General features: G+C 35.7%; 1 protein-coding gene across 1 annotated transcript in view; it reads left to right on the plus strand.

The window, feature by feature from the left end:
- LOC142354524 (piezo-type mechanosensitive ion channel component-like) overlaps positions 1-15,522 on the plus strand; it is a 35,464-nt gene extending 19,942 nt beyond the window's left edge. Inside the window, exons 2-3 of the mRNA XM_075406847.1 lie at positions 4,823-6,170; positions 9,265-15,522. Coding sequence (XP_075262962.1) covers positions 4,823-6,170; positions 9,265-15,428 — 7,512 coding nt within the window. The 3' untranslated portion in view covers positions 15,429-15,522. The remainder of the gene's footprint in view (positions 1-4,822; positions 6,171-9,264) is intronic.
- The last annotated feature ends 9,996 nt before the right edge of the window (positions 15,523-25,518 follow it).

Here is a 25,518-nt window from a genome sequence, read left to right on the forward strand (position 1 = left end):
TTCTACAGCATAAAATTAGAGCTCCGAGACTCTTATGGTGAAAAAGTACCTTTCAACTCTGTTGGAGTAACTAGAGCAGTACTAATGTTTAGAAAAACTTCTGAAAATCATTTTTAGAATTAAGACTGTAAAAAATGGTTGCTGATAGTGATTTACCGTATTTTCGCAGATATGCCAGACAAAGGGGTAGGGGATTTGGAGCTTTAGCGCAAACAATTGGGAGGACAGCAATTCCGTTTTTGAGACGATATGTTGTCCCAGCAGCAAAAAGAGTGGGAGCTGATTTAATTGAAATGGCTGCTCCTGAAATTGGAAATGTTTTGACTGGGAAGAAAAAACTCAAATCTGTCGCTGCTGATGTTGGAAAGAAAACTTTACGTAAACAGCTAGGTGCAGGAAAAACAAGAAAACGTCGCATTATTCGTAGATCACCTCCAAAAATCAGTCGACGTCGTCGAACGAGAAAAGATATATTTGCTAATCTAAAATGAATTCTAGATCAACAAACGATTCCAATTTTCGATATGGACACTTTACAAACTCTTGCTTGGAGATTTTTGACAAAATTCCTGTTTTGGAACCAATTGAGTCTTCTCATGTTCAAGAAGTTTATCCTAGTACTTCACTGGATGAAAGCAGCATTGAATTTGAATTTGAAACAGATAGAAGCATCTATCTTGATATGAGAGATATCCACCTTCAAATCAAAGTTGGACTACAAAAGGGAAGATTGTTTGATGACTTTATGAAAAAAGATGAGCATGGAAAACCAGATATGGGTATGTCTTTCACAGATGACGATTTACATTATCTAACTCATGTCAACAATATTTTACACTCACTCTTCTCCAACTGTGAAGTGTATCTGAACAATCAACAAGTGTACAACTCAAATGGTCTCTATGGACACAAGGCTTTAATTTCCAATGAATTTAATGCTTCAACGAGAAATAATGAAGGCATTTTGGCTTGTCATGGATACGAATTTGAAAAAGAACCTAGTGATTATGAGAAGAGCCCGTCTATAGACCGAGAGGAAGAACTTCTGCTGAAAAATGGAAGCACTTACTACGGTAAATTAGCTATTGACCTGTTTCAATGTGAAAAGTTACTGCTTCCAAATACAAAAGTAAGATTGAAATTGATTCGTGCAAGACCTAATTTATACATGATTTCCTACAATCCTCACGTTTCCCGTAAGGTTCTTGACTGTTCCTTATTTACACGACGCGTGGTTGTTAACGAAGTGTATCACCAGACTATCAAATACCAATTAACTCATCAACCTGCTTGTTACAACTTTATGGAAACCATTGCACGTACATTTATTATTCCCTCAGGACAGAACCAGTTTATTCAGGAAAATGTTTTTAACAATGCTCCAATCAGAAGAGTAGCTATTGCGATGAACACCAATTCGGCATTCACAGGACATTTTCAAGAAAATCCTTTCCATTATCAGAAATTTGGTTTGCGAGAACTTAGAATTGTTCGCGGAGGTAGAGCTATTGTATCGCTTGATACAACCAATGACTGTAGAGCATACGTAACAACAATGAAAGCAATGAATTTTAACGAGGAAATTCCTGCGTTACCGAATCACCAGTTTCAGAACCACTACATACTTGTATTCGATCTCACTTCACTTCAAGATGCTGGCGAAAATGTTCATTATCCTGAACTCAGTGGTGAAAGTAATCGATTGGAAATGTTTTTTGATCTTTCACTAAGAAACGTAACAGAAATCATTGTTCTGGGAGAAAGGATGTCCACTGTCAAAATTGATCAGTTTGGGACTGTTGCTAAAAATGTCTAATAATTTTTCATCATTTTTTCAATTTCATGTACTTTGTTGGAACATTTGTAGGCTTAACCTCTCTATCTAGCTGTTGTTCTCTACATCAATTGTTAATTAACTAATAGATGTGAACTGGGGTAGGCTAACTTCAAATATATATATTTATATTCCTTTGCTAATTTTCCTTGGACTTTTTATAATTATTGTTTTGTTTCATCCCAGCACCCAGAACGAAACGGTTGACAAAATCACAAAATCCAAAGATTGTTGCTTCTCTCAACAGAACGAAAGTTTTCAACTTGATTGCTCTGTCAGGAATCCTTGTACAAACGGAGCTTGTGAGATAAAGAAAAGAAAACTTATTTGTCATGGATAACACCTCACTTCGTGACATTATTGAACGTATTCCAGAGCTTAAATTCCGGTATATTGGATCCTTTCCAGCAGATTTTGTCCCAAATTTGCCCAAATTTACTTTTGCAATCATCAACACTTCCCCAAGCAGTGAAGCTGGTGAACATTGGATAATGATTGGTCGCCTCAATAGGAACTATTACTATGCGGATTCTCTAGCACGATCAATCACACATTACAAAATTTTGAATAAAAAGTATCAGAAAATGATACAGAGACCACTCCAGAAAATGGAAAACTTGTGTGGGTTCTACACTAATTATGCTGCTTTTCATCTATATAAATTTTTACAAACAAACTTGAACAATGTTCATGATGTGCATGTACTAAATTTTATTAGTAATTATATGTAAATTTGATTACTGGGTATACACTAAGCTGGTGCCCAATAAAGTCGACATTAGTTTTTAACAATTGTACCTTTTACTGAGTTAGCTACGCAAGTGTTTCCTTTTTGTCGACTTTATTAATTCACTCGGCTAAATGTACCTCGGTTTTCACTTATTTTAATAGCAATTTATACCAATTTAATGTAAATGTTCGAGTGATTTTGTATTTTGATGTGCATAATTTATACTGTGTCTGTTATCTATAACTTTTTCAATTCAATTTTTTTCAAAAAAGCTGTCATTTTTAACCAATCAGAAGAGAGTAATTAGAAATTATTGAAAAAACGACGTAAAAATGTACAAAAATCTGAACAATTTTTCAAAAAATACCCCTAATCTTAATATATGTCAACGGATATAAATAATTTTAAAACATGTCGACCGCTATAGCTAATCTTAATACATGTCGACCGCTATAACTAATCTTAATACTTGTCAACCGCTATAACTAATCTTAATACATGTCGACCGCTATAACTAATCTTAATACATGTCGACCGCCATAACTAATCTTAATACATGTCGACTGCTATAACTAATCTTAATACATGTCTGCCGCTATAACTAATCTTAATACATGTCGTCCGCTATAACTAATCTTAATACATGGCGGCTATACCCAATCTTATTACATGGCGGCTATACCTAATCTTAATACATGGCGGCTATACCCAATCTTAATACATGGAGATTCTATTCCTAATCTTAATACATGCAACCTATACCCTATCTTAATACATTGAGACCGCTATACCTAATCTTAATACATGCAAATTCATTCCCTATCTTAATACGTTACGGAGGACCCAAATCCCGAAAAATACGCTATACCCTATCTTAATACATGGGGGTCCTCACCCCCCCCCCCCCCCCCCCCGGGGGACTATCACTCACTCTATTACTACTTCTTTTTGACTTCCTTGGTCTAGTTTTTTTATGCGCTCATTGTGCTCAAGTATTTTTTAGACAGTAGGTGCTCAACAAAGCAACTTATCTCTAAAGCTTATTGGTATTAATACTATTACCTGTAGCCTCTCATTAAGAACATGAGAAAAATGTGCTTTTTAAAACTGTTTTTGTACAATATTCAGTTGTTTTTTCAAGCTCAATGGGGGTTGTGAGAATCAACGGCGGCTATTTTCTGGCAATCTGCCGGGTATGTTTTGTTCTTAAATGAAACAATATTTAACTGTTGTAATTAAAAAAACTTTATTTTACTGAAAATATGTCTGAAAACAGGTAATGAAATTTCAACTCGAGCAGACGTTAAAATCGGGTTTTACAATTTTACCCAAAAGTTGCGGTACTGGCGTATTCCTGATAAGGTTCAAATTGAACAATAATCAAGCACAGGTGAGTGACTACTATTCACAATCAAATCAAGTTATTATCATTGCTTGAAATGTTTGCATTGGAGACGCTCATTTTGCTCTCCCTCACTCAGATAATTGCGAGCTATAAACTTCAAAGGCGCGGAATTGCAAATTTGTTGCTTTAATCGAAATTGGAGATTATAGATACGGTTTGTTGAATTTTATGTTATCATTCATAACTTATTCGCGAATGTGTTATGACAGCTGTTTGTCTATCAAATGTTTTTGGTTCAAAAGTTATGTTTTTGAAAGTTTTATGAGTCCATTCTTTTCACTGAAATGGAACAAAAAAGCGTTCACTGATCCGAATTTTAGATATTTTTATTGGGATTGTTTTGACATATACTTAAGGTTTTAAGTTAAAGTTGATTTGCAAATTGTAAGTTTTAATTTACTGTAAGATTTTGGTTTGCTAAATTTTCAGCAATTATTTACTTCGTCTCTTCAATACGATTTTTCGTTTGATCAATTTTTCGTCCTCAAAACGGAATAAACTGATGCAGACCCAGGGGATTAACTGCTCGTGCAAATTTCTCAGCTAGTCTAATTATACGATGCGCAGAAATTGCTGAAAACGTACATTTTAATGATCTGAAGGTAAGTTTTGATTGTGAACCCTCCCTCCCCCTCGCTTTCCTTGAACCCCTCCCTCACTCATTTTCTGTGGCCTTAACTCAAACTAACTGGCAGTCGTTTGAGAGAAATTCCGGCGGCATGATCATGAAGACTAATCTTGAAGCTGATCTCCATTCCAGCATCATCTAGTATATTGGTAATCAATATATGGGGCGGACTTCCCTCTTCAGAACAGTTTTCTAACCGTCCTGTCAATGTCTATTTTGTTTTAGAAAATGGACACCGAGACGCGGAACCCTCGACAGTCTAGCAACCGAGCTCAATTGTTCCTTTTACAACCGCTCACCAAATCGCAAATCTTTGCTGCTGTTTTCTTTCGATTTGTAATTCCTATCGCTCTCGTCAGTTCATTCACGCTTCGAGTGAATGCCTTTTCGGCTGTGTTCCTGCTTCTTTTCTTTATCCACCCATTTATACCTTCGCCGGGAAAACCGAATTATCGGAAACAGGCTTTAGCATTCCTTTACGTTATCATTGTCATATCAATCCTCTTCGTGTTGGCTCAGGGCGCTTTTCTGGCGGCTCTGTACATTGACGAAGAAACCTTGCCCGGTAAATTTACCTGTAATGAAACTTTAGGGGAGACATTTACAGACATTGGGTTTGGCGATTTTTACAATGCTGATTGGTGGGTTTATGTAGTGTACTTTGGGCCTGAAACTATCATCTTACTGTCAAGTTTATGCTCTCTCATATCTCACTCGGTTGCCTTGAAGTCGTTAGATTCTCAATCCAATCAAAGAACCGATCATAATGGAAATGTGGGCCCGGATAGAGGCGACCTCGCCGGGGATCGTACCGCTGCCGACGGAAGTGATATCGACGGTGGTTCAAGTGCGAGATTTCAGAAGAGTTTTGCCTACGTTATAGGATTTTTCAACATTGTTACTCTAATTTGCGCTGCCTGCCTTGTGCCATCGTTAATTGCCATGACTTATTTCATTATTTTTCTGGTAGTTGGAACCAGTTACAGTCTGTCACTTTCAACGTTTCTTACAACCGGTTTGAACAGTTTGAGTTATGTCTTAGTTATCGTATCAGCTCTTCATTTTTCAACTATCTTTGTATTCCAGTTTCACTTTATGGAAGATCACATCGACTTCAACTCGACCTGGCCTCGTTTGACAGGAATTAGCAAAATCATAGACTATTCTTGCATTAGTTCAATTGACAGCAATGATGTGGAAATGCTGATACACGATTTACCTGCCGAACAATACATACAGCCATTTTTAATACTGTTTCTCTATTACCTTTTTGCCCATTACACTGGGTTCTGGGCGCGGGTTTCCTCAAATCCTGGAAGTGACGACTATCAGAGCTCGCAATCGACAAATGGAATGCGTACACAAAATATTAGGCAAAGTGAAGAAAGATCGTCCTATGTGCCCCCAATGCTGCAAGGCTTCATTCCTCAAACCCTCGAATCCAAAACTGACTATGTGATGTCTTCAGCTGCCAAAGGGTGGATTGTGGTGAAGAAATCAGTGGCATCTTTGTCTTATTTGGTTTCGGTAGCCGTCCAGATTCTGTGGAGTGTGTGGTGTCTGGGATTGATAGGTATCGGAGTCATTTCCTTTTCCCCACTTGAAAATATAAAAATACTAACAGTAGCTGGGTTATGAGGATTTTACCAATCTGGTATCAGGTTTTTTCCTTATAGACAGTATGTGTCATAAAATTGACAGTCCGAATCAACCCAAAAATTCTAGTGGTCTATTAAAGGACTAGTGGTCGACCTGTCTATCTTATTTCGTTAGTTGTTTCAATTCATGGAAGGTTTCAAGCGTCTATTGCGGCTATTTTCCGGCAATCTGCCGGCTATGTTTTAATAAGCTGAAAGATCTAAATCAGAATAACCACGAGATTAAAGTTACCTGTTGTAATATTGTAAATCAAAAATACATCTAAGGTTCGGTTTCTGGTTTTCGCTTTTTATTAAAAAATGAGTTTTTTAAGCCTTCAATTTTTTGTCCGTTGGAACTCGTTTGCGTCTGTTTTGAATTTCCTCTTTTAATTTTGTCTTTAAATTTTTCTTTGATTTTTCCTTTCTTAGAACTCCTGGAGTTTTTTCCATTTTTGAACAAACTTTCTTAACATAAATTTACATTCTCTATCATTTTTGGAGCAATTGTTTGAGTTGTTCTTAAAGCTATTTTTCCAATTATTCTACTTTTGCTTGTGAATTTTAGAGGCAGGCGTACTTAAGAATTTGGAATCAGATGAACTCGTATAGGCTCCCAATTTTTCCCAAATGTGAGTAACTGATAAATAATTGGCTCTTTTTAATCAATATCCTATTGATTTGCTAGGACACTCTGCTTGCCAACCACTGTCGCAGGTTCTTGTTAACACACAGTAGCGTAGTAATATATAAGCATGTATAATTTGCAATAGGGTTGCATTGCGTACTGGGAAGTTATCTGTGAAAATCGATAAGTAAAAAGATGCTCTCAAATGGATTTTGTGGCTAGGCTAGGGATCTTTAGGACCATGATTTTGTTTCTGGATTTCTTCATTTCAACGAAGTTTTTTCACGAGCTTCTGTAATTTGTTGCTTTTTATTTGTTTGCCTGATTTTGCTCATATTAACGTAGCTTCTCTAGCTTTAAAAATTTTGATTTTTTTTAATCCCGTGGTCTGATTCGCTCCTTATTAGAATTTTAAGCATAGGAGTTCGATAAAGCTTCATTATGATAAGTTTATTTTTGTCATTATACAGCCATTCATATTTTGAGGAATTATATGTGCCGGCTTCTTCTTTGGTTTTTTAGGGTTCATTAAGTATCTAGAGGACAATCTATCAAGTAAAATTGTACAAGTTAAAATAAGTCTTAGTCAATTAGTGGATAATCTGTAGGTGGCTCTGATTGTTGTCTGCAATAGTTATAAATTCAAAAAAGGTAAACTGAAAAGCGGAATGGTATTGCGTCGAATCATTTTTTTAAATAAATCGAATGTTTGGTTGGAGTGATACTCAAAAGGGAAATGCAACCTATTTATTTACTTTTTAAATGATCTGTCTGCTGAACAAATCTGTCTACTGCAGAGGGGAAGAGAAAATAAGTGTTTTTGTTCACACCGCTGTTTGAAAGAGCTAGTTTGAATAGCATTGTGGTTGTTTTAATTAATAGCCGCAAAGCGATAGCGGCTATTATTTGGTAAATCGTGATTTTTTACAATTCAAAGAATTTGAATTGTATTGGGCGCTGTCCTTTTTAAGATCTTTATACACATTTTCATGATTTTTGAAGTCAAATTGGAGTAGGGGTTTTGGTCACGCCGAAACAGGAAGTGGAGCGAAAAAGCAAGTGATTTTGCGGCGTGAATTTTTTTTGCTCTATATTCAAAGTAGTGTGAGAAAACGGTGTTTGAACAAAAATTCGCTTTCTCGCTAGAGGTTTTTTGTTCACATGCGGCAATTTCACACTGATTTTTACTGTTTTTCGATTTGTTGTATCGGTTTTTTTCTATGGCGTTTTCCCAATCCATTCATAGTTCATTCTATGCCTATTTTTTGTTTGAACCAAATTTCCATTTCTCGGTAGTGGTTTTTTGTTCACATGCGGCATTTTGACTTTGATTTTGGTGTTTTTTTAATTTTTTTGATCTGTTTTTTTTAGAAATAGTTTTCACAATCCACCCGTTATAGGTCTAGTTTTTTTGTTTAGTCAATAGAAATTCTTTGAAATGTACGTTAGGACTTGTCCTGCTATGTTTTTTTAATTCGTCGTCTCCATCGGTAATTCTTACCACCTGACTTCTTGGAATTGACTTTTTCAATGACTTCTGTGACTTCTATTACTTTGCAGTTAAAATTTCTGTATTTAGGTGAAATTATTTCTGCTTTTAGGTCAATTGCGTGACTTACCTCACTGAAAAATGACTTCTGAACTCACTTATGGAACTTTAAATTGTATGAACGTTTACTAGTTAGATCAATAGTGTGCATCTAAGTAGTGCCAAACTTATATGCCCTAATTCTTGAGTATTAGTCTTTGTGGTTTTGATTTCAAATGTCAATTTTGAAAAATCTCTTATAGGGCTTTTTCTTTATAGACCGTTGAGTCATAAAATTGACAGTCCGAATTTAGCCTAAAAAGTCGAGTGGTCTGGTGGTCGATCTGTATCTTATTTCTTTAGTTGTTTCAATTCATGGAAGACCACAAGCATTGGTCGCGGCGATTTTCCGGCAATTCGCCCGCTATGTTAATATTACCTTACTTTTGGCAACCAAGGACTTTGAGCTAATTTGCATTTCTTTTAGTTTTTGTTCAGGCGCTTAATCTTTTATCGTTTTCGTTTGGTACTTAATGGCGCGCCTTCTACTTAAAGCGATAGCTTTAGCTTTTTAGTAACCTATTGATTTCCTTTGGATTATGATGGGGCAGGTTTTCGAGAAATATAGCGCAAAGTTCAAGAAGTTTCAATGTATCAATTTACAGCATTTTCTTCATAATTCAGGAATTTGGTCTAGCCTATTATAACTCCTCTATTTTTTCCTATTAATTTAATTGAGTTCATTTATATATGAGAAATTTTTTTAGGTGTATGTAATCGGTTGATACCAAAAACTGAGTTGAGTTTATGCATTTTTTTTAAAAAATTAATTAAATGAAAAAAGTTATAATGGGGAAAAGGAATTTTATCCTAGGTCTTGTACTCTTACTGGTCGCAATATATTTATGGGTCAGATCTAATTCTCAAATACGCACGCTTAGAACTGCTCCATTTTTGGTGATTTTCTGTACACTTTACTTACTAGTTCAATACGTATTTAACCTGAATTACGCACCTGGAGAATTCGTAGCTGAGACACGCACAATCGATTTTGGAAGTTTTAGTCTGACCATTTCATTAGAAGATATAAGATTGACGAAGGAATCGATGCCTGATATTGCATACCTTGGTGTCCAGTGTGTATTCCTATGCGTTTTCTGGGAGTCTTTGAGGAGTTTCGTTTTGTATTTCAAACGCCAAAGAGAAAACGACCGAATCCGACGGGGAGAAACGGTTATACATTCGGCAAACAGCACTGGCGACGATCTGCCACTGGAACCCATTACAGAAGACCAACGAAATGGAGGTAATCAGGACGAATTATCAACCGAAGCTATAATGAAACGAGTCAAAGAAGTCTTCTCGGCTGTTTGGATGACAATTTGCGTTGCGGTTCTTCTGTTTGTTAGTACCCACGGCTTCCCAACAGCTATTAACATCGTTTACATGATATTCTTCCTGGTTTTCGCGAACTATACTGTGTTCCGAGTTGCCAGCGGAACTTCAAATTTGCCCGATTTTGAAAACTTTTTCCGAGTGGTGTTGTTGTTTACAATGGCGGCGTTGTGTGTTATTTACGTTTATCAGTTTTCGTTTTTCTTCGATCAGTTCGATTTTTTCAAAGATAACAGCGACATTTTAGCCCAATTTGGGCTAACGAGCAATGCATCCGATACGTGGGGGATTGTGTACCCGACAGCGGTTTTACTAATCGTGATCAAAATCCATTTTGATTTCTTCGGAGACTCGTTTCAAAGTTTCATGCGACATTTCGCAACGGACGTTTCAGGAATTGAAGAAACCTCCAGTTTTGAGGCAGAGATTCAACGAATCGAAAATGAAGAGACTGGAAATGCTAGCCAACAAAATTCGAACAAGGAATTGAAAAAGCGCCAGAAAATAAGATCGGCTTTTAGGTATGTTCGTGAAAGAATTTGGATTATGCTAGTTGTTCATACTGAAAAAATTTTGCTGATTTTGCTTTTCGTAGCGATAAAACAAGAAGTCAGTGCAGTTAATGTCGCATTTTTGTTGCTTTATGTGCTGATGTGCGTTGCGCCGAAATTTCTGGGTAATACTTTGAAAAACATACTCTTTATTCTTGCGTGCGGGTTTGTTGTTGTTCGGATGGCCTACCAAAACGAACTTATCAACGAAAATATAGATTACAGCGCCAGTTGCAGTAATCAATCAATCAATGATAGCAACTTTATCTACTCCAATATTTACGAATGGGTTGGGCTGTATGTTTATGACGCGAAAAATTTGGACACCAAAGTCAATTCTTTCACTTATCTTTGGTTTTACCTTCTTATTATTTTGTGCGTTTTGGTCGAAAGTTTGATGTTATGCCGGGTAAACGCTAAAGAGGTAATTTTGCAGAAACGGAGCCAAAACTCGGACCGCCAGTTTGCCCAGAAAGCGAGAGAAAGTCTTGACAGTTTGCGGAAGATGAAAAAATACCGGATAATATTCCCAGAGGCCGTTCGAAGAACGGCTGACAGCAAATTTTTGACAATGATTGGGTTCTTGATCAATTTCTGGTTTTACAAGTTTGGATTCGAAATTACAGTTTTGACTATTTTGTTGAATTGCGGAACACATGCCGATTTCTACTCAACGATCTATTTGATAGTACTATTCGCGATGGTTTTGTCACCACGAAAAACACTTCTAACGAAAACTTATGTTATGGCTCTCATAACATCCATTTTCTTAATTGTCAAATTCTGTTTCCTTTTATGGTTGCCTCCTCTTGAAATTTTCTGCGATTTCGACGAATTGAACTGGCTTGAGCATCCGCAAAACACAATCGACAAAATGTCCTTGAAACGGTTTTTCTTCATACCTGACTTTTCAGATCCGCAAACGTACAGCATAGGGGCAAACCGGTTGGTAGGCGATTTCTTTCAGCTCCTGATTTTGAGGTCATTTTTGATAAATTTGAAGGACGAACGACCTGGTCTTGAAGAATTGAACAAGACACGTCATCGAAACTTTGGAAGCATTTCGAGTTCTTCAAACGATGAAGTTCAACCATTGCATGAAATTGGTGGGTCCAATGAAGGTGTGTTGGAAAGCGAGGGCACTCAAGGTGAAAACTCATCAGAACCGGGAAATAAATCAAACTTCTTAACAAACGAAAAAGATTCGCTGAGCATTTTCAAGAAGATTATTTTCAACCATGGATTCTGGGTGACGTATGCGATTGTATGTTTAACAGGTATGCAAGATGTTGATATATTTGGGTTCATCTTCTTCGGGTTTGGGTTTTACCTTCTGTGGTTGGGTCAAGATATCGCCCTGTACCCCAGAAAGAAAGCCATTTATTACATGAACTGCATTTTAGTCTATGCCATTATTACGTGCTTACTTCGAGTTTTGCTGCAACTTGTACCGTTTTACTGTTACACCACAGTTTTCAACGATAATGATAAACTGATGAAGTTTTTGAACTTGTTCGACATCACTTTGCTGAATAAATACGAAGATATTGCAATTGCCCTAAGATCCGAAGACCAGACTTGTTCTTACGCTCGAGTGAAAAGTGATATTTTTGGCCTAGAAGCAGCGTGCATTGTGTTTTTACTTCTCCAGAGACGTATTTTCAACAGTCAATATTACACGCAAGTTATGAACGAAGCTCAGAAGGCTTCAAAAATGGCGATTGAAGGCGGAAAATTGATTAATCAGATGATTGAAGATGAAAAAGCTGCTCGCAAAAGTCTGAGAGATCGTCTGAGAGAAGAATTGACAAATTCTGTTGAGCAAATTAAGAAAAGATTTGAGGGCGAGGAATGGCGTGAGCCGAGAAACCATGTCGAAGCCATCTTCACAGGCGAAAGGTTCTTCGCAAAAACTGCCGAGGACGGGAGTTCGCTCGGAGCACTGACCGCGAGTGAGGAACTGTCGTCGTTTTTGACCGAACCCAAAACTCCTGAAGACGAATTGATTATCCAACGCTGGCAACACTTTACAGATTACATAACGAAGACTGTAAAAGTCGAGAAAAAGCCTAAAAAGTCCAAAGAGGAGTTGGAACCTAGTGAAGCGAAAAGTGAAGAAAATCAGAGTTCTGATGACCAGATACCCGAAGATGCGCCAGAAACAAACGATGTTGCTGCGTCTGATCAACAAAGCCAACCAGATTCTGAATTCAATGGTTTTCTCATTGTGTCGAACGTTACGTATTATCTTCTCATTACGATCACCACCGTAATCAGAGAACTGGGAATTGCAATGGATCGAGCTTCTAGTAACTTCAGAGCTGTGAATGAAAAGCTGCGAGAAAGAGGCGAAGAATTAAGAAATGCCGACACCGAAACAAACAATGGATCCGACAACGGGGAGGTTCCCGAAATTACAGTTACAACTCAAGATGTCGCTATTGAGATCACGGAAGACAACGATGATGGCGACGATAACGGATCCGAAGTACCTGGACACCTTGCCGACGTTCCAGGAGCATCCTCTCAGGACAATCTCTCAGACACTTTGCGAACCGACGATATAAACAATAGAAGAACTGTGAGTCTCATGGACTTAGTAGGAACTGACGACCAACGCTTGCCTTCTCCTGGCGAGTACATCAGCCTTCTGCTGAAGAAATTCTGGCTCTCGTTTTATTACTTCTTGGTTGCTCAGACAGATTATTTCTGTTACTTTATGATAACTCTGTCTCTGATGCTTAACGGTTCGATCGCAGATGCTGTTTTGGCAATGATAACCCTAGTCTGGGCTCTCCTCTCCAGACCTAGACCCAGTAAGACGTTTTGGAGTTTCTGCATAACGTACGTTGTCGCATTGATTCTCCTCAAATACTGCCTCAAATTTAGAATATTTGATTATAATTTGGAGGACCATTCTATACCAGCTGGTTTGCAACTGTGCTTCGGAATTAACGATGAAGATTCGCTTTTCATAACTCAACTGCTTCTTCTGATCTCTCTCTGTTTCCACCGAAATATTCTGGTCAGCTTCGGGTTATGGATTGCGCCTAAAAAGCCGGTAGTTGCAGAGACTTCTGACCATGAATCGGACAATTCGGATCCGGCTGAAAAACGAGCTCTGATCGAAAAGCATTCTGGACAATCTCACGGCAGCAATCAAAACGAAAATGGTCAAGGAACCAGCGAATCGAATACGAGCGATCAGCTTTTGCTCCCGTCAAGTGTAGAAAACGATGAGCAACTAATTCCCGCAAACTTGAGTGATGAAGAAAACTCAAAGAGGTCTTGGGGTCAATTTTTCAAAGATCTAGGCAGTGAACTTGTTCTTTTCGTGAACGATTTGAGAACCAGCGAAAACACTGCCGTTAAGGATGTCTACGCGACCATGTTTTTCTTCGACGCGATGGGATATTTAGTCATTATTTTCGGCTATCATGGCTTTTCGGTTACTAGTGGCGATACTGTTCAATCTGGCGGGACTATAGTGTCTTTAGTCTCCGAAAATCAAGTTCCGATTTTGCTTCTGGCTTATGTGTTGATTCTGTTCTTTTACCAACTAGCCGACAGACTGGCTTATCTTACCAAGAATGTGAAATTAAAAATTGGAATTTTTGTATCCCAAATTATCCTGGTCCATTTTTGGCTTATCATTATCAACCGAAGTGTTACCAACGAATATTTCTATAACAATAGACCTGCCCAGATATTTTACTTTTTCCGCTGGGTTTACTGGCTTTTGTCGGCTTATCAAATCAAATGTAGCTACCCGGTTCGGGTTCTGGGAAATTTCTTCTCAAAAAGATACAATATTTTCTACAAAGTGTGCATGATAGCGTTTGTGAGTTGCCCGTTCGCTTTTGAAATCCGGGTTTTGATGGACTGGATTTTCACAGAAACTACACTTACTTTCAACCGATGGCTTGAAGTTGAAGATGTTTTCGTCTCAACTTTCATAGTAAACTGCACCAGAATTAGCCAGAAGAATGACAATCGGAAGCGAGGTCAAAAAGAGCCCATTTTCCCCTCAAAAATCATTTATTTCTCCTTTCTTGTTGTGCTTTTAGTGGTTATTTGGGGTCCGATTTTGCTTTTCTCATATCTGAACGCAACCAAAGTTTCGACCGAAATAACGTACACGGATTTCAAACTCCAAATTGGTACTTATTTGCCGATTTTTGAAGCCAGCCAACTTAAAGTTAACACTTTAACTTATGACCAATTCTCAGCCGCGTTAAGCAAGGAATTGAACAACGAAATGCTGAATTTGAATTTCTTCGACCCTGACTCTTCGGATTTTAGCAAGGTTACGTACAGCAGCGAATCTGAAAACTTGTGGACTATTACACCTCCCGCTAAGCAGAATTTGATAGCCGATTTGAACAGTACAAATGAGGTGTTGTTCTATGTCGAATACACGTTTAGCCGAATTTCTCTAAGCTCTTCGGCGTCAAATTTTCCAGCGACCTCTACTGGGTCGACCACAATTGAGCTGGACGAGAATGCCAAAAATGGGTTAGTTAATATTCTAACAGCGCAAAACTCGACAAACAGTCAGCACGTTGACATCAAAGCTGTGATTCCGACTTTGTATTACATTCAGGATACGGGAACTGTTTCGAACACGACAATTTCTGATGACAAGAGTACGGAATGGTATACGATAAGATTGCAATTAAATAGTAGCTCGGAGGAAGAGTACAGTGGGCTAAAATGGTGGGTTCTCTCGACAACCCGAAAAGCAAACCCTACAAACAGAAATTTTGCGGATCAATTTAGTATTTACATAGTTATGGATAAGGTTGTACCCGATATGTACAGCTCGCTGGCCAGTTACGGAATTTTGGGTTTATACTCGGCTTTTGTTCTGTTAGTTGCGACTTGGGTGAAAGGAATGTTCACTGGCTTTGCTGCCAAAATTATGTGGGAGGAAATTCCGGACGTGTCACTTTTGCAGACGTTGACGAAAGAAATCTATCTTTGTAGAGAAACACAGAATCTGACGCTTGAAGAAGATTTGTACGCTCAGCTCCAGTATCTCTATCGATCGCCAGATGTTATGATAAAAAACACGAAATTGAAGCTTGATTAATTTAGTTAAATGCTGTAGATTAATTTTGCTTTCTTTATTTTCCATTTTGTTACAACATTTCCTCATAATCAACTCAATTAAATGTTTAATTTTGCTCGGTTGGTGAATATATAATATAAGGCGACAGTGAAATGGTTGACAACGAGTGAACGGAAACTCAGGAAAGAAAATATAATTTTGCAGCTTTCTGAGGAAACGTGTCATTGGTTGTCTCCAATTGACCATTGATTCCTTATCACTTCTACAACCTTAAGAAACTGAGTTTTTAATTGCTGAGCCGAGCTATTATTGGCCTGATGCTGGTTTTTTTTTACGACTCGAAGGGGAGTATTGGTTTTCTTGTAGTTCCTTTTTACCGGAAGTACTTTTCTTTCAGACTGCGTTTTGATCTAAAAGCAGAATTGAGAGAACTAAGTAAAATTGAAAGAACTAGTTTTTTTTCTAGGCAAGAGAAATTTTCTCATCATGCGCTTCGCGCTATAGATGACTTTCCGACCTTCAAAAGTTTTTTTGACAGAATGGCGCATATAGATAGCTGTTTCTTTCGTCCAATTGGCCCAGTTTTTTTGCTGGTAATTTAGTTTTTTATGGAAATATTTTTTATTTGATGATTTATTAATATGTAACCCTCTGAAATTGATACCAGAGTTTTTTGAGCGCCTAATAATGCGTTCTAAGTTCAAAATTGGCACCTATTTCTTAATTTTTAAGGTAATTTTTTTTCAATTTCATTTTGATAACCCGATTTTTGATAGTTTTTCTGCTTTTTTGCGTGATTTTGTTTTTTTAGAAATTCTTTTTGTGCACCGTTCTTTTTTCGTTGAATTGTTTTTTGGCGTTGAGACTTTCAAATCCATTGCGAAAAAAGAGCAGTTTTTATATATTTTGACATTTTTCTGCAAAGCGTTATATTGATCTTCCCTTCTTTTCATCTTACCGGGAGGATGATTATTTATTTTTAAGCTTCAATTGCTAAATAATGAGGCGTGTATTTTGCTACTTCAATTTGTTTTTCATTTTATTTTTTAGATTTCAGAAATCAAGAAGCAATCCGTTTGTTTCTATGGTTTTCTCCAGTCAATATTCTCCACATTTTAGTGATCTTCTTATACTTTTAGTTTTCGGTCTGTTTTTATCATTCCTTTAAAAAATTAATGATCCTGGCCTTTTTTTAATAAATTTATTTTGTGTTTGCAATTGATTTTAATTCAATGTAATGCATCACTGAGAATCTTCTGGACGTCCGTTTTGAAAAATTTGACTGATTTTTACTCTGCAAATATTTTGGGACCTCAGTTTTGGTATTAAACGATTTTTTGCCTTTGAGTTTGATTCCATTCTTTTTGTTTAATTTTTGCAATAGTTTGTCTATGATATCTCAAACCTATGATATCTCAAACCTATGATATCTCAAACCTATGATATCTCAAACCTATGATATCTCAAACCTATGATATCTCCAACCTATGATATGTCCAACAAGAGAAAAGTATGTCATATTTTTGTCTTAATTGCAGTGACTCCAATTGAAGATTTTTGTGTTTCCAGTACAAAACTTTTATTTTTTTCGGAGAATTAAGTTTTGCTTTTTAAAGTTTTTTTCTGCGTTATCCCTTCTTAGTTTGCCTTTTTTGTGGAAATAATTTAATGGGCTCTATCTTTTTAATGGGCGTAATCAGTTTTTTCATGTCAGATTTTAGGCCTGTCCTTTTTGTGAAGCTATCAGTATTTGATCATCCTGAGAATTTTGACCTAATTTAAACGTTACCAAATATTCATGATATCAACAATTTGGTGATTTTTTTTCTGACAAAATCTTTTCTGTTTTAAATCTGTCTCCTTGTGTTTTTAGTTTTTTTTACCAAATGATGTAAATATTTTTATTTTGACTTTCCTAAATGCTCAAATCTTGCTCGTAGTTACAGTGGTGTAAATTTTCCTATTATTTATTCAATTCTGGTGAGGTAAAGAGTTTATGTTTTAAGACAAAGTAATTGTTTTTGCGTCAATTATGGTTGTTTTGTGAAGTTGTGATGCTTCAGATCGCTTCCGGAGTTCTTCCAGCTATGTTTTGAAATAAAAAAACTTGATCTGTTTGCGCGTTTTTCGAGTTTTGTCACATCGAGATATCAAATTGGAGTTGTGATTTCGGTCACACCGAATTAGTAAAGAAAGAAAAATGACTAATTTTTGAGCGCGATGTTTTCTGTCTTGATTTTAAAATTGATTTAGAAAACGGTATCCGGGCAAAATTCTTTGGTCTCATTGAAATTGCTTTGAGTTGTAATTTTGGTCTTTTCCTTAAATGTGTTGTTTACAATCCAAAGAATTTTAATTTTTATGGGAGTACTGTCTCTTTCAAAGATCTGTTTAAACGTTTCCGAATTGCCAACGAGAAGTTAAATTGGATTAGTAGTAAATCGAGATGAAATTCGACTAGTTTAGGGACTTGAAATAATTTCAAACTGATTTTATAGCAGGTTTATTAGTTGATTTTTTCCACAAATTTTCTGATTCCGCTGTTTCTCAGTATTTTTTTGTTTGAATGGTGATTATTAACAATCGTTTTCATCTGTCAATGAGCAGTTAATAGTTTTACTTGGACTATTTGATTGAATTGTTTTTCTGGATTTGACTTTACCCGTGGTTCTTGTTGTCTTGTTGCTTAGTATGACTCAGCCCATTCTTGTCAACTCTCAATAAAGTTCAAATTTATCTCTTTTTTTGTGGTTTCAGTTTATATCTATTAGTTTTAATGACTGCTAAATGACTTGTTTCGAGAAAACTTGCGCGATTTTTTAATTACTTTTGACTGTTTTTAATGTTTCAAATTGCACTTGAAGCTTTTAAGCCTTTTTTGTAAATTTTCGTTTGAAGCCTTTTTTTGTAAAATAGCCTGACTTTCTATGCAAAATTTTCACTTGAACGTTTTTGCGTTGTTGTTCTAGAACATTCTTTGACTTGAGTGTATTTTTCACGCTTGAAGTCTTCATTTTTGAGTGATTTAGTTTGCTCTCGTTCTGAAGTGGAATAAGCTGGTGAAAGCCTTTGATATCGAAGTGACATCCAAGCCCCTGTACCTGAGAACCTAAGATCTCAGACTGACAACCTGGAATTTTGGGTTCGAACCCCAGTGGGTCAATTTTTTACACCCAGAAAACATTCTGTAAGCTACACTCCATCTAAATTGCCCCCTTCTGTTCAAGAGCAATTCATCCGACGTTGTTCGGTTTATATTCCTCGTTCTGAAGTGGAATAAGACGTTGTTCGGTTCAAATCCCTCGTTCTGAAGTGGAATAAGCTGGTGAAAGCCTTTGATATCGAAGTGACATCCAAGCCCCTGTACCTGAGAACCTAAGATCTCAGACTGACAACCTGGAATTTTGGGTTCGAACCCCAGTGGGTCAATTTTTTACACCCAGAAAACATTCTGTAAGCTACACTCCATCTAAATTGCCCCCTTCTGTTCAAGAGCAATTCATCCGACGTTGTTCGGTTTATATTTCTTTTGGTTGTCTTGTCTGGGTGCTGCTTTAATTACGGGTATCATTAGCTTTCTAGTGAGCCATGTTTTATTTTGTATCCAATTGGTTTTATTGACTTTCACACCTTTTTTTATTGGTCTTCCCCTTATTTTGGTATTGATAAAAAAGCGTTGTATCGAAATAGGTTTTCTTTCAAAGTTTTAGTTTGAATTAGTTTTAGCATGCTGTTGGTGTTGATGATTTCAACACCAGTAGCTTTGTAAAAAAAAATGATAGTGATTTTTAAATTTTTTTTTCATTTTTGTTATATACTTTGACGGCTTCTCACAGTCTTTTCTCTTATTGAGGTTGGCGATATTCGAATTGTAATTCAGTACTTGGCTATCTTATCGACTTTTTGTTACCGACTGTGACGGTATGCTCATTCAAATTAGCTTTTTGTTCAGTAACCCCTTCAATTTGGTGACAGCTTACGTGATATTTTTTCCACTGTTATTGGAATGAATTTTTGTTCTTTCTCAAGAATAAGTATTTCTTTACTCGTGGCTTATTTCACTCCCAAAATGTCTTTCTCGTGTTCATTTTGGCGTTTACTGACTTTAATGATATAATGAAAATGAATCATTTCGAGTCAATTGAGTTCATATTACTCTAATTGAAGGCCAATTGAAGGCAGCTGTGCATTGCAATTTCTTTACGGTTTTTGGGTTTTCATTCAAGAGCATTCATTGACCTCCCAAGTGACTTTATCACACTTGTCTGCTTCCCTTAATAATCTCAATTGCTTTTACCACGAAATAAAGTTGTTTTTAAAATAGGAGCCATTTAAGGTGGAAAAACACAAAAGGGCTTAATAGCGGATTGGTTGCTGCTTCTGTTAAGAACTTCGGAGAGCGGGGTTTCAAATCCCTCCCTATTTGGAGTTTTTTGCAGCCATAAAGAAAAATTTATCTAGGCTACAGCCCTTCAATTAAATTGCCCTTTATGTCTTCCGACGTTAGTCGGTTTATGTTTTTGTTTGAAAAATAATTCCGATGTAGCTATCGCTAGCATTTTATGCATTTGGACTGTTGTTTTTAAATTCTAGTTTATGGAAGAACCGCGGATTCAGCCAAAGATGAGTTTTCATTTGGTAATCAGTTTCAGCCTATCAGATCGAAATAAATCAGTTTTTGACCAATTAGAGAGCCGTACGTTTGAAGTCCTATCTAAATTATTACTATCACTGTAACTCAGTGGTGGTTGGATCATAGTTTTTACTGAAAAAAGTGAATCTGGGTTTGCTAATTGTCTGTCTTCTGTTGTTTTCCGACCACTCCTGAGTATGGGTAGGAACTATATGCTCAACGGGTTTTTTCTGGTCTCTGCATTTTGACCAATCTCTAATTTTATTGTGGATTGTTATGAGTGCTGTCACTAGAACGGCCGTCCAGCGTAGAGTACATATTTAAAACTTTTAATGATTTCGTCTTTTTCGAGGAGTTATCGCGGTTTAAATTTTGAGTGAACATTGACTTTTCAGTTATTTTGGATCTTTTCCGTTTGTATCCCCTGTACGTTATGCACCCCTCAGTTACAAAGCACGGGTCATTGCATAGTAAATCATTGTTAATGTATGCTAAGCTGAGGGCCACCAACGGAAAGGATCCCTTATTTTTCACAATTATGACCATTTTCGGTTTATTTTTGTTGATTTTAGACCAATTATGGTACTGTTTTCAATATTTTTGTTTTGTTTGCCTTTAAGTAATACCCAAGCTATCATTGGTATCATGGTAGATTTTTAGAGTAAAACAAATTTGGATTTAGATTTTTCTGTTTTCAGAGTGATTTTTTTATCACGTGCGGGCATTTGATATGTTTGTCTTTTCTTTTGACTTTCTGGCCAAGTCTGCTAAGTGCAATGCGTGTGTTTTAATGGTGCATAGAAGCTTTTGTCTCAATTCTTATGTGTATGACTAAAGATTTTTTTTTACTTTGACAGTGGGTTTTCGTCGGAATTTTTGGAACTGTTGCAGATTTTTGTTATTTTTGTTCTTCATTTGTATTGTCATTGAGTCTAAACAAACTTTCTCAATAGAAGTGTTCATTTAGGTTCCAAAGAGGTCTAATTGATCTTTAAGAGGTCTAATGTTTGCAGTTAATAATTTTTATATCAAATTGATAGAATTAAACTTGAGAATAAAAATTGATATCACAATTGAACCTATCGCTTAGTTTGTTGTTGCCAGGTCCAATTCGATGTCTAACGAGGTATAGGTGAAATTTCTGTCTCCATATCATAACTGGTTTTATAGTTTGTTTCAAAAAGATGAGATTTTTTAGAAAATTTGACCGCACTATTCTGTATCATTTACCTGTGAACTAATAAACATGCGATCATAGTACCTTCCTACTATAACATACGTCCACGTGTTTAGTTTTATTTTTTTTTGAGTTTTGAGGTTGATATCTTCAAAGAATAGTTGACTTTTCTTTTAGTCTTAATAATAAAAAAATCTGATCAGCCTGGTGATGAAAATCAGTTAAAGTACTTACTTGAATCCGATTTGCTTCAAAATCTGCAACACTGAATGAAAAACCTTTTTTAAACAGTTTTGCTGCTTTTTGAATTTCTAAAGTTTGTTTTTATTGGCTTGCATTAGTGTTAATTTTATAACTTTGTGATTAACTGAAAGTGTGAATTGATTTTTGTTTTATCTGACATTAATGGTCGATAAGTAGTTGATGATTTAAATATATACTTTTGTAATTTTTTTCCAACTTCGACGGCAAGATATTTTTGATTTTCAAACGTTATTGCAGTTGTACCGCATTATACTTGTGTTCTCCAAAATTGCGGAGTTGGCTTTTTTGCTAAGGTTTTATTTGGATTTAAAACATCATTATTTAGTTAGGTTTAAATTAAACTAAGACTTCAAATTTTGTTCAAATTAAGTTTTCGAATTTTTTGAACATACCTCGACATAAATTTTGATCAATTTCAAATGGAAACTGTTCGGATTAGTTTTTTGAATCATCCCAAAATTCTGTCGCATTACTGTACAATAAAATAGATCCGAATTTTAACATCGCCAACTTTTATTATTTTGACAACCGTGGCTTAGAGACATTTTTTAGTTTTTGCTGCGCTTGTTAGTTACAATGTTCTCAATCGGATCTTAAAGTAGACCAGATTAGCATTAAGTGTTGGACACCTTGTTTTTCCGACCTCTCTTGAGGGGGGAGGAACTATATACTGAAATGGGTTTTTTTTGTTCCGACTATTTCGGCCGATCGATATATTCATCGTAGAGAGTTGTGAGTGGTATCATTAGAAAGCTCGTCCAGCGTAGAATATAGAACTAAAAAGATTTTTTTGATTTTCGTTTTTTTACAGAGAGTTATCAAGGTTTAAGCTTCTGAGAAAAGTAGATTGAATTCCGCTGTTTTTATTCACATTTTCCTGAATTTTTGACTAAAATTTTGTCAATTTTGCTAAAATTGTTGATTTTTTTCAAAAAAGTGCGGTTGATTTTATTTTTAAAGACAAAAAAGATTGTCGACTATATTTATTTTTTTTCATTAAATTTTTTTGTCAAAAACAGCACGAAATAAGCTTCTTCAGTCCTCTTTGAATAAATTTGCCGGAAGTGCACACCCAAACACCACTAACACAATCTTTGTAGACTCAAAAGAGGGCTATTTCCACTTTTTTAAAAATTTGCCGGATGTGCACACCCAAACACCACTAACACAATCATTGTAGACTCAAAAGAGGGCTATTTCCACTTCAACTTCCGTTGAAAGTGCACTTTAATTAAATCTTTGCAGTTTTTTGCGAATTTTACTCGTTGGTTATCAAAAACGCACCATTTATTTAAAAAACCCACCAATCATCTACATCTATAACAATCGAAAAAAGTGTTCCTAATGGAAGAACATCATTAGCAGGGCTAGTTTTGGACCAATCTAGGACTTACAATCCAAAAATAATTCGGATTGTAATCAGTCGGTCTTTTTCTAAATCAAATTAGTTGATCTTAAAGCTCAGAAATGAATTTTCGTGCTGTTTTTGACAAAAAAATTTAATGAAAAATAATAAATATAGTCGACAATCTTTTCTGTCTTTAAAAATAAAATCAACCGCACTTTTTTGAAAAAAATCAACAATTTTAGCAATTTCCTGAATTTTTGACTAAAATTTTGTCAATTTTGCTAAAATTGTTGATTTTTTTTCAAAAAAGTGCGGATGATTTTATTTTTAAAGACAAAAAAGATTGTCGACTATATTTATTTTTTTTTCATTAAATTTTTTTGTCAAAAACAGCACGAAATAAGCTTCTTTAGTCCTCTTTGAATAAATTTGCCGGAAGTGCACACCCAAACACCACTAACACAATCTTTGTAGACTCAAAAGAGGGCTATTTCCACTTTTTTAAAAATTTGCCGGATGTGCACACCCAAACACCACTAACACAATCATTGTAGACTCAAAAGAGGGCTATTTCCACTTCAACTTCCGTTGAAAGTGCACTTTAATTAAATCTTTGCAGTTTTTTGCGAACTTTACTCGTTGGTTATCAAAAACGCACCATTTATTTAAAAAACCCACCAATCATCTACATCTATAACAATCGAAAAAAGTGTTCCTAATGGAAGAACATCATTAGCAGGGCTAGTTTTGGACCAATCTAGGACTTACAATCCAAAAATAATTCGGATTGTAATCAGTCGGTCTTTTTCTAAATCAAATTAGTTGATCTTAAAGCTCAGAAATGATAGGTCCAATTGGTTTTCTATGCAGCTCCAAATTAATGAGTCTAGTTTTTTTGAAAGCTTATGGTCGTTTTGACTTTTAAAAATATTTGATTTTTCAATAAATAACGGCTTATTGAACTTTGCCTCTATTTTTCATGATTAGTTTGGTCAACTTGTAGCTTAGTGTCAGCAAAGAAAGAATGCTTCTTCTTTCTACTGATTTAAAATTTAAGCTCGGTTGCGGTTTTATGCCTTAAGTTATGGTTTTCTGGCTTTAATACTACTTTTTTTTTACTTTTTTTAAAAATTTTTACGTATTTGCCCCTTTTTTCACGTTTTCTGGTTTTGTCACATTATCACGTTATTGAAAAATCACATATCACAATATTGGTGTTCAAAATAAGGCACAATTGATAGTATTAAAATCTTCAAAGACATAGATTATGGTTTAAACGGCTTCGACACTACTTTCTCGAAGAATTTAATTGAATTTTTAATTTTGTGTTCAACTGTCGTTTTTTACTTTGTCTTTTTAGTCGTATGAAATTTCCTGTATAATGACAGGTTTCACTGTCTTTTCATGCATTCATAGATGAGCCAATATTGTGATATTAGTAGATAGCTGATGGCTTTATGACTTTGAAAACAATTGTTTCCCAAAATAAAAATAAATACTTTTTAACTTCGCAGTTTTGTTCCTTTTATTGTCTATTTGTTTCCTGGTCTCGTTAATTACAGGTCAAATATGACACTACTGGTGTCAAGGAAATGTGTTAGAAGAGATTGATGTCACAAAATCAATGTTAAAAAAATTTATGACCTTACTGGCTTCGACACGGGTTTTTTACAGGAAAAAGTAAATGCGTTTTCTGGTTTTCATTTGGTTTTTTGTTTGTTGTCTATTTTTTGTACTTTTTGTAACCTCATAAAAAACTGAATACCAACAGGTCTTAATGCTCTTCTATAGAAGCATTGGCAATCGTAAACCTATGGGATATTTTAGTTGATTTCTAATGGTTTTCATTACTTTGAAATCAATTGTTTTTTGAAATAATAAGCTTAACTTTACTCTTTTTGTTTTCTATTGTCTAATTGTTGCCAAGCCTTATTATGGACTGGTGCCATATGTTTTCTGGTTTATCTGACGCTATTTTGGCTTTGTTATTAAGTTTTGTTTTTCAAAACGGACAAGGTTTTTGATGCAATTATTGTTTGTTGCTGTTGTTTGATTTTGCTGTTCGTCTTGACTCACTTTCTTCCTATTAGCATATCTCATCAATCCAATGCCTCATTTTTTTTCCACTGAGTTATTTGTTTTCTAGAGGCTATCTTTTCGTTCATACACCAATTTACACCCTTTTTCTGTTTTTCTATCTGTTCCTCATTTGGTAGACAATTATGCCAAAAATGCGGATGAGCGATGTCGGAACCTTATGTGCAATCGCACATTACCGATTCTCCTTGTTAAATTAATTCTTTTTTTCACACTAAGTGAGACAACGGCAATTTGTTAGTTTCAACAATACTTTTTAAAATTATTTTTAGCAACATGCCATGTATTGAGAACTTTTTTGTCAATGATAGTTTTGTAATAAAACGCTGACATAATGTTTCTATGAGAAAAGGATTGATTTTTCTCACCATTATGAATGACGACGTTGACCTTAATTATGAGAGCTGCTGTTTCATCGTAACCATCAGAGCTTTTTAAAATACAAATGGCACAATATTATTGGTAAGCTGTGAGATAATAGTTGAATTTGAGAAAGGTTTAAGATCGTTTGAAATATTTGCTGAGGAGCAAAATTTGTACATTTGAAACAATTGTGGTGACGTCATAACTAACATTAGTGAACTTGTAATGC

This window comes from Convolutriloba macropyga, chromosome 15 (genome assembly GCF_964194025.1).
Source record: "Convolutriloba macropyga chromosome 15, txConMacr16.3, whole genome shotgun sequence".
Taxonomy (NCBI): domain Eukaryota; kingdom Metazoa; phylum Xenacoelomorpha; order Acoela; family Convolutidae; genus Convolutriloba; species Convolutriloba macropyga.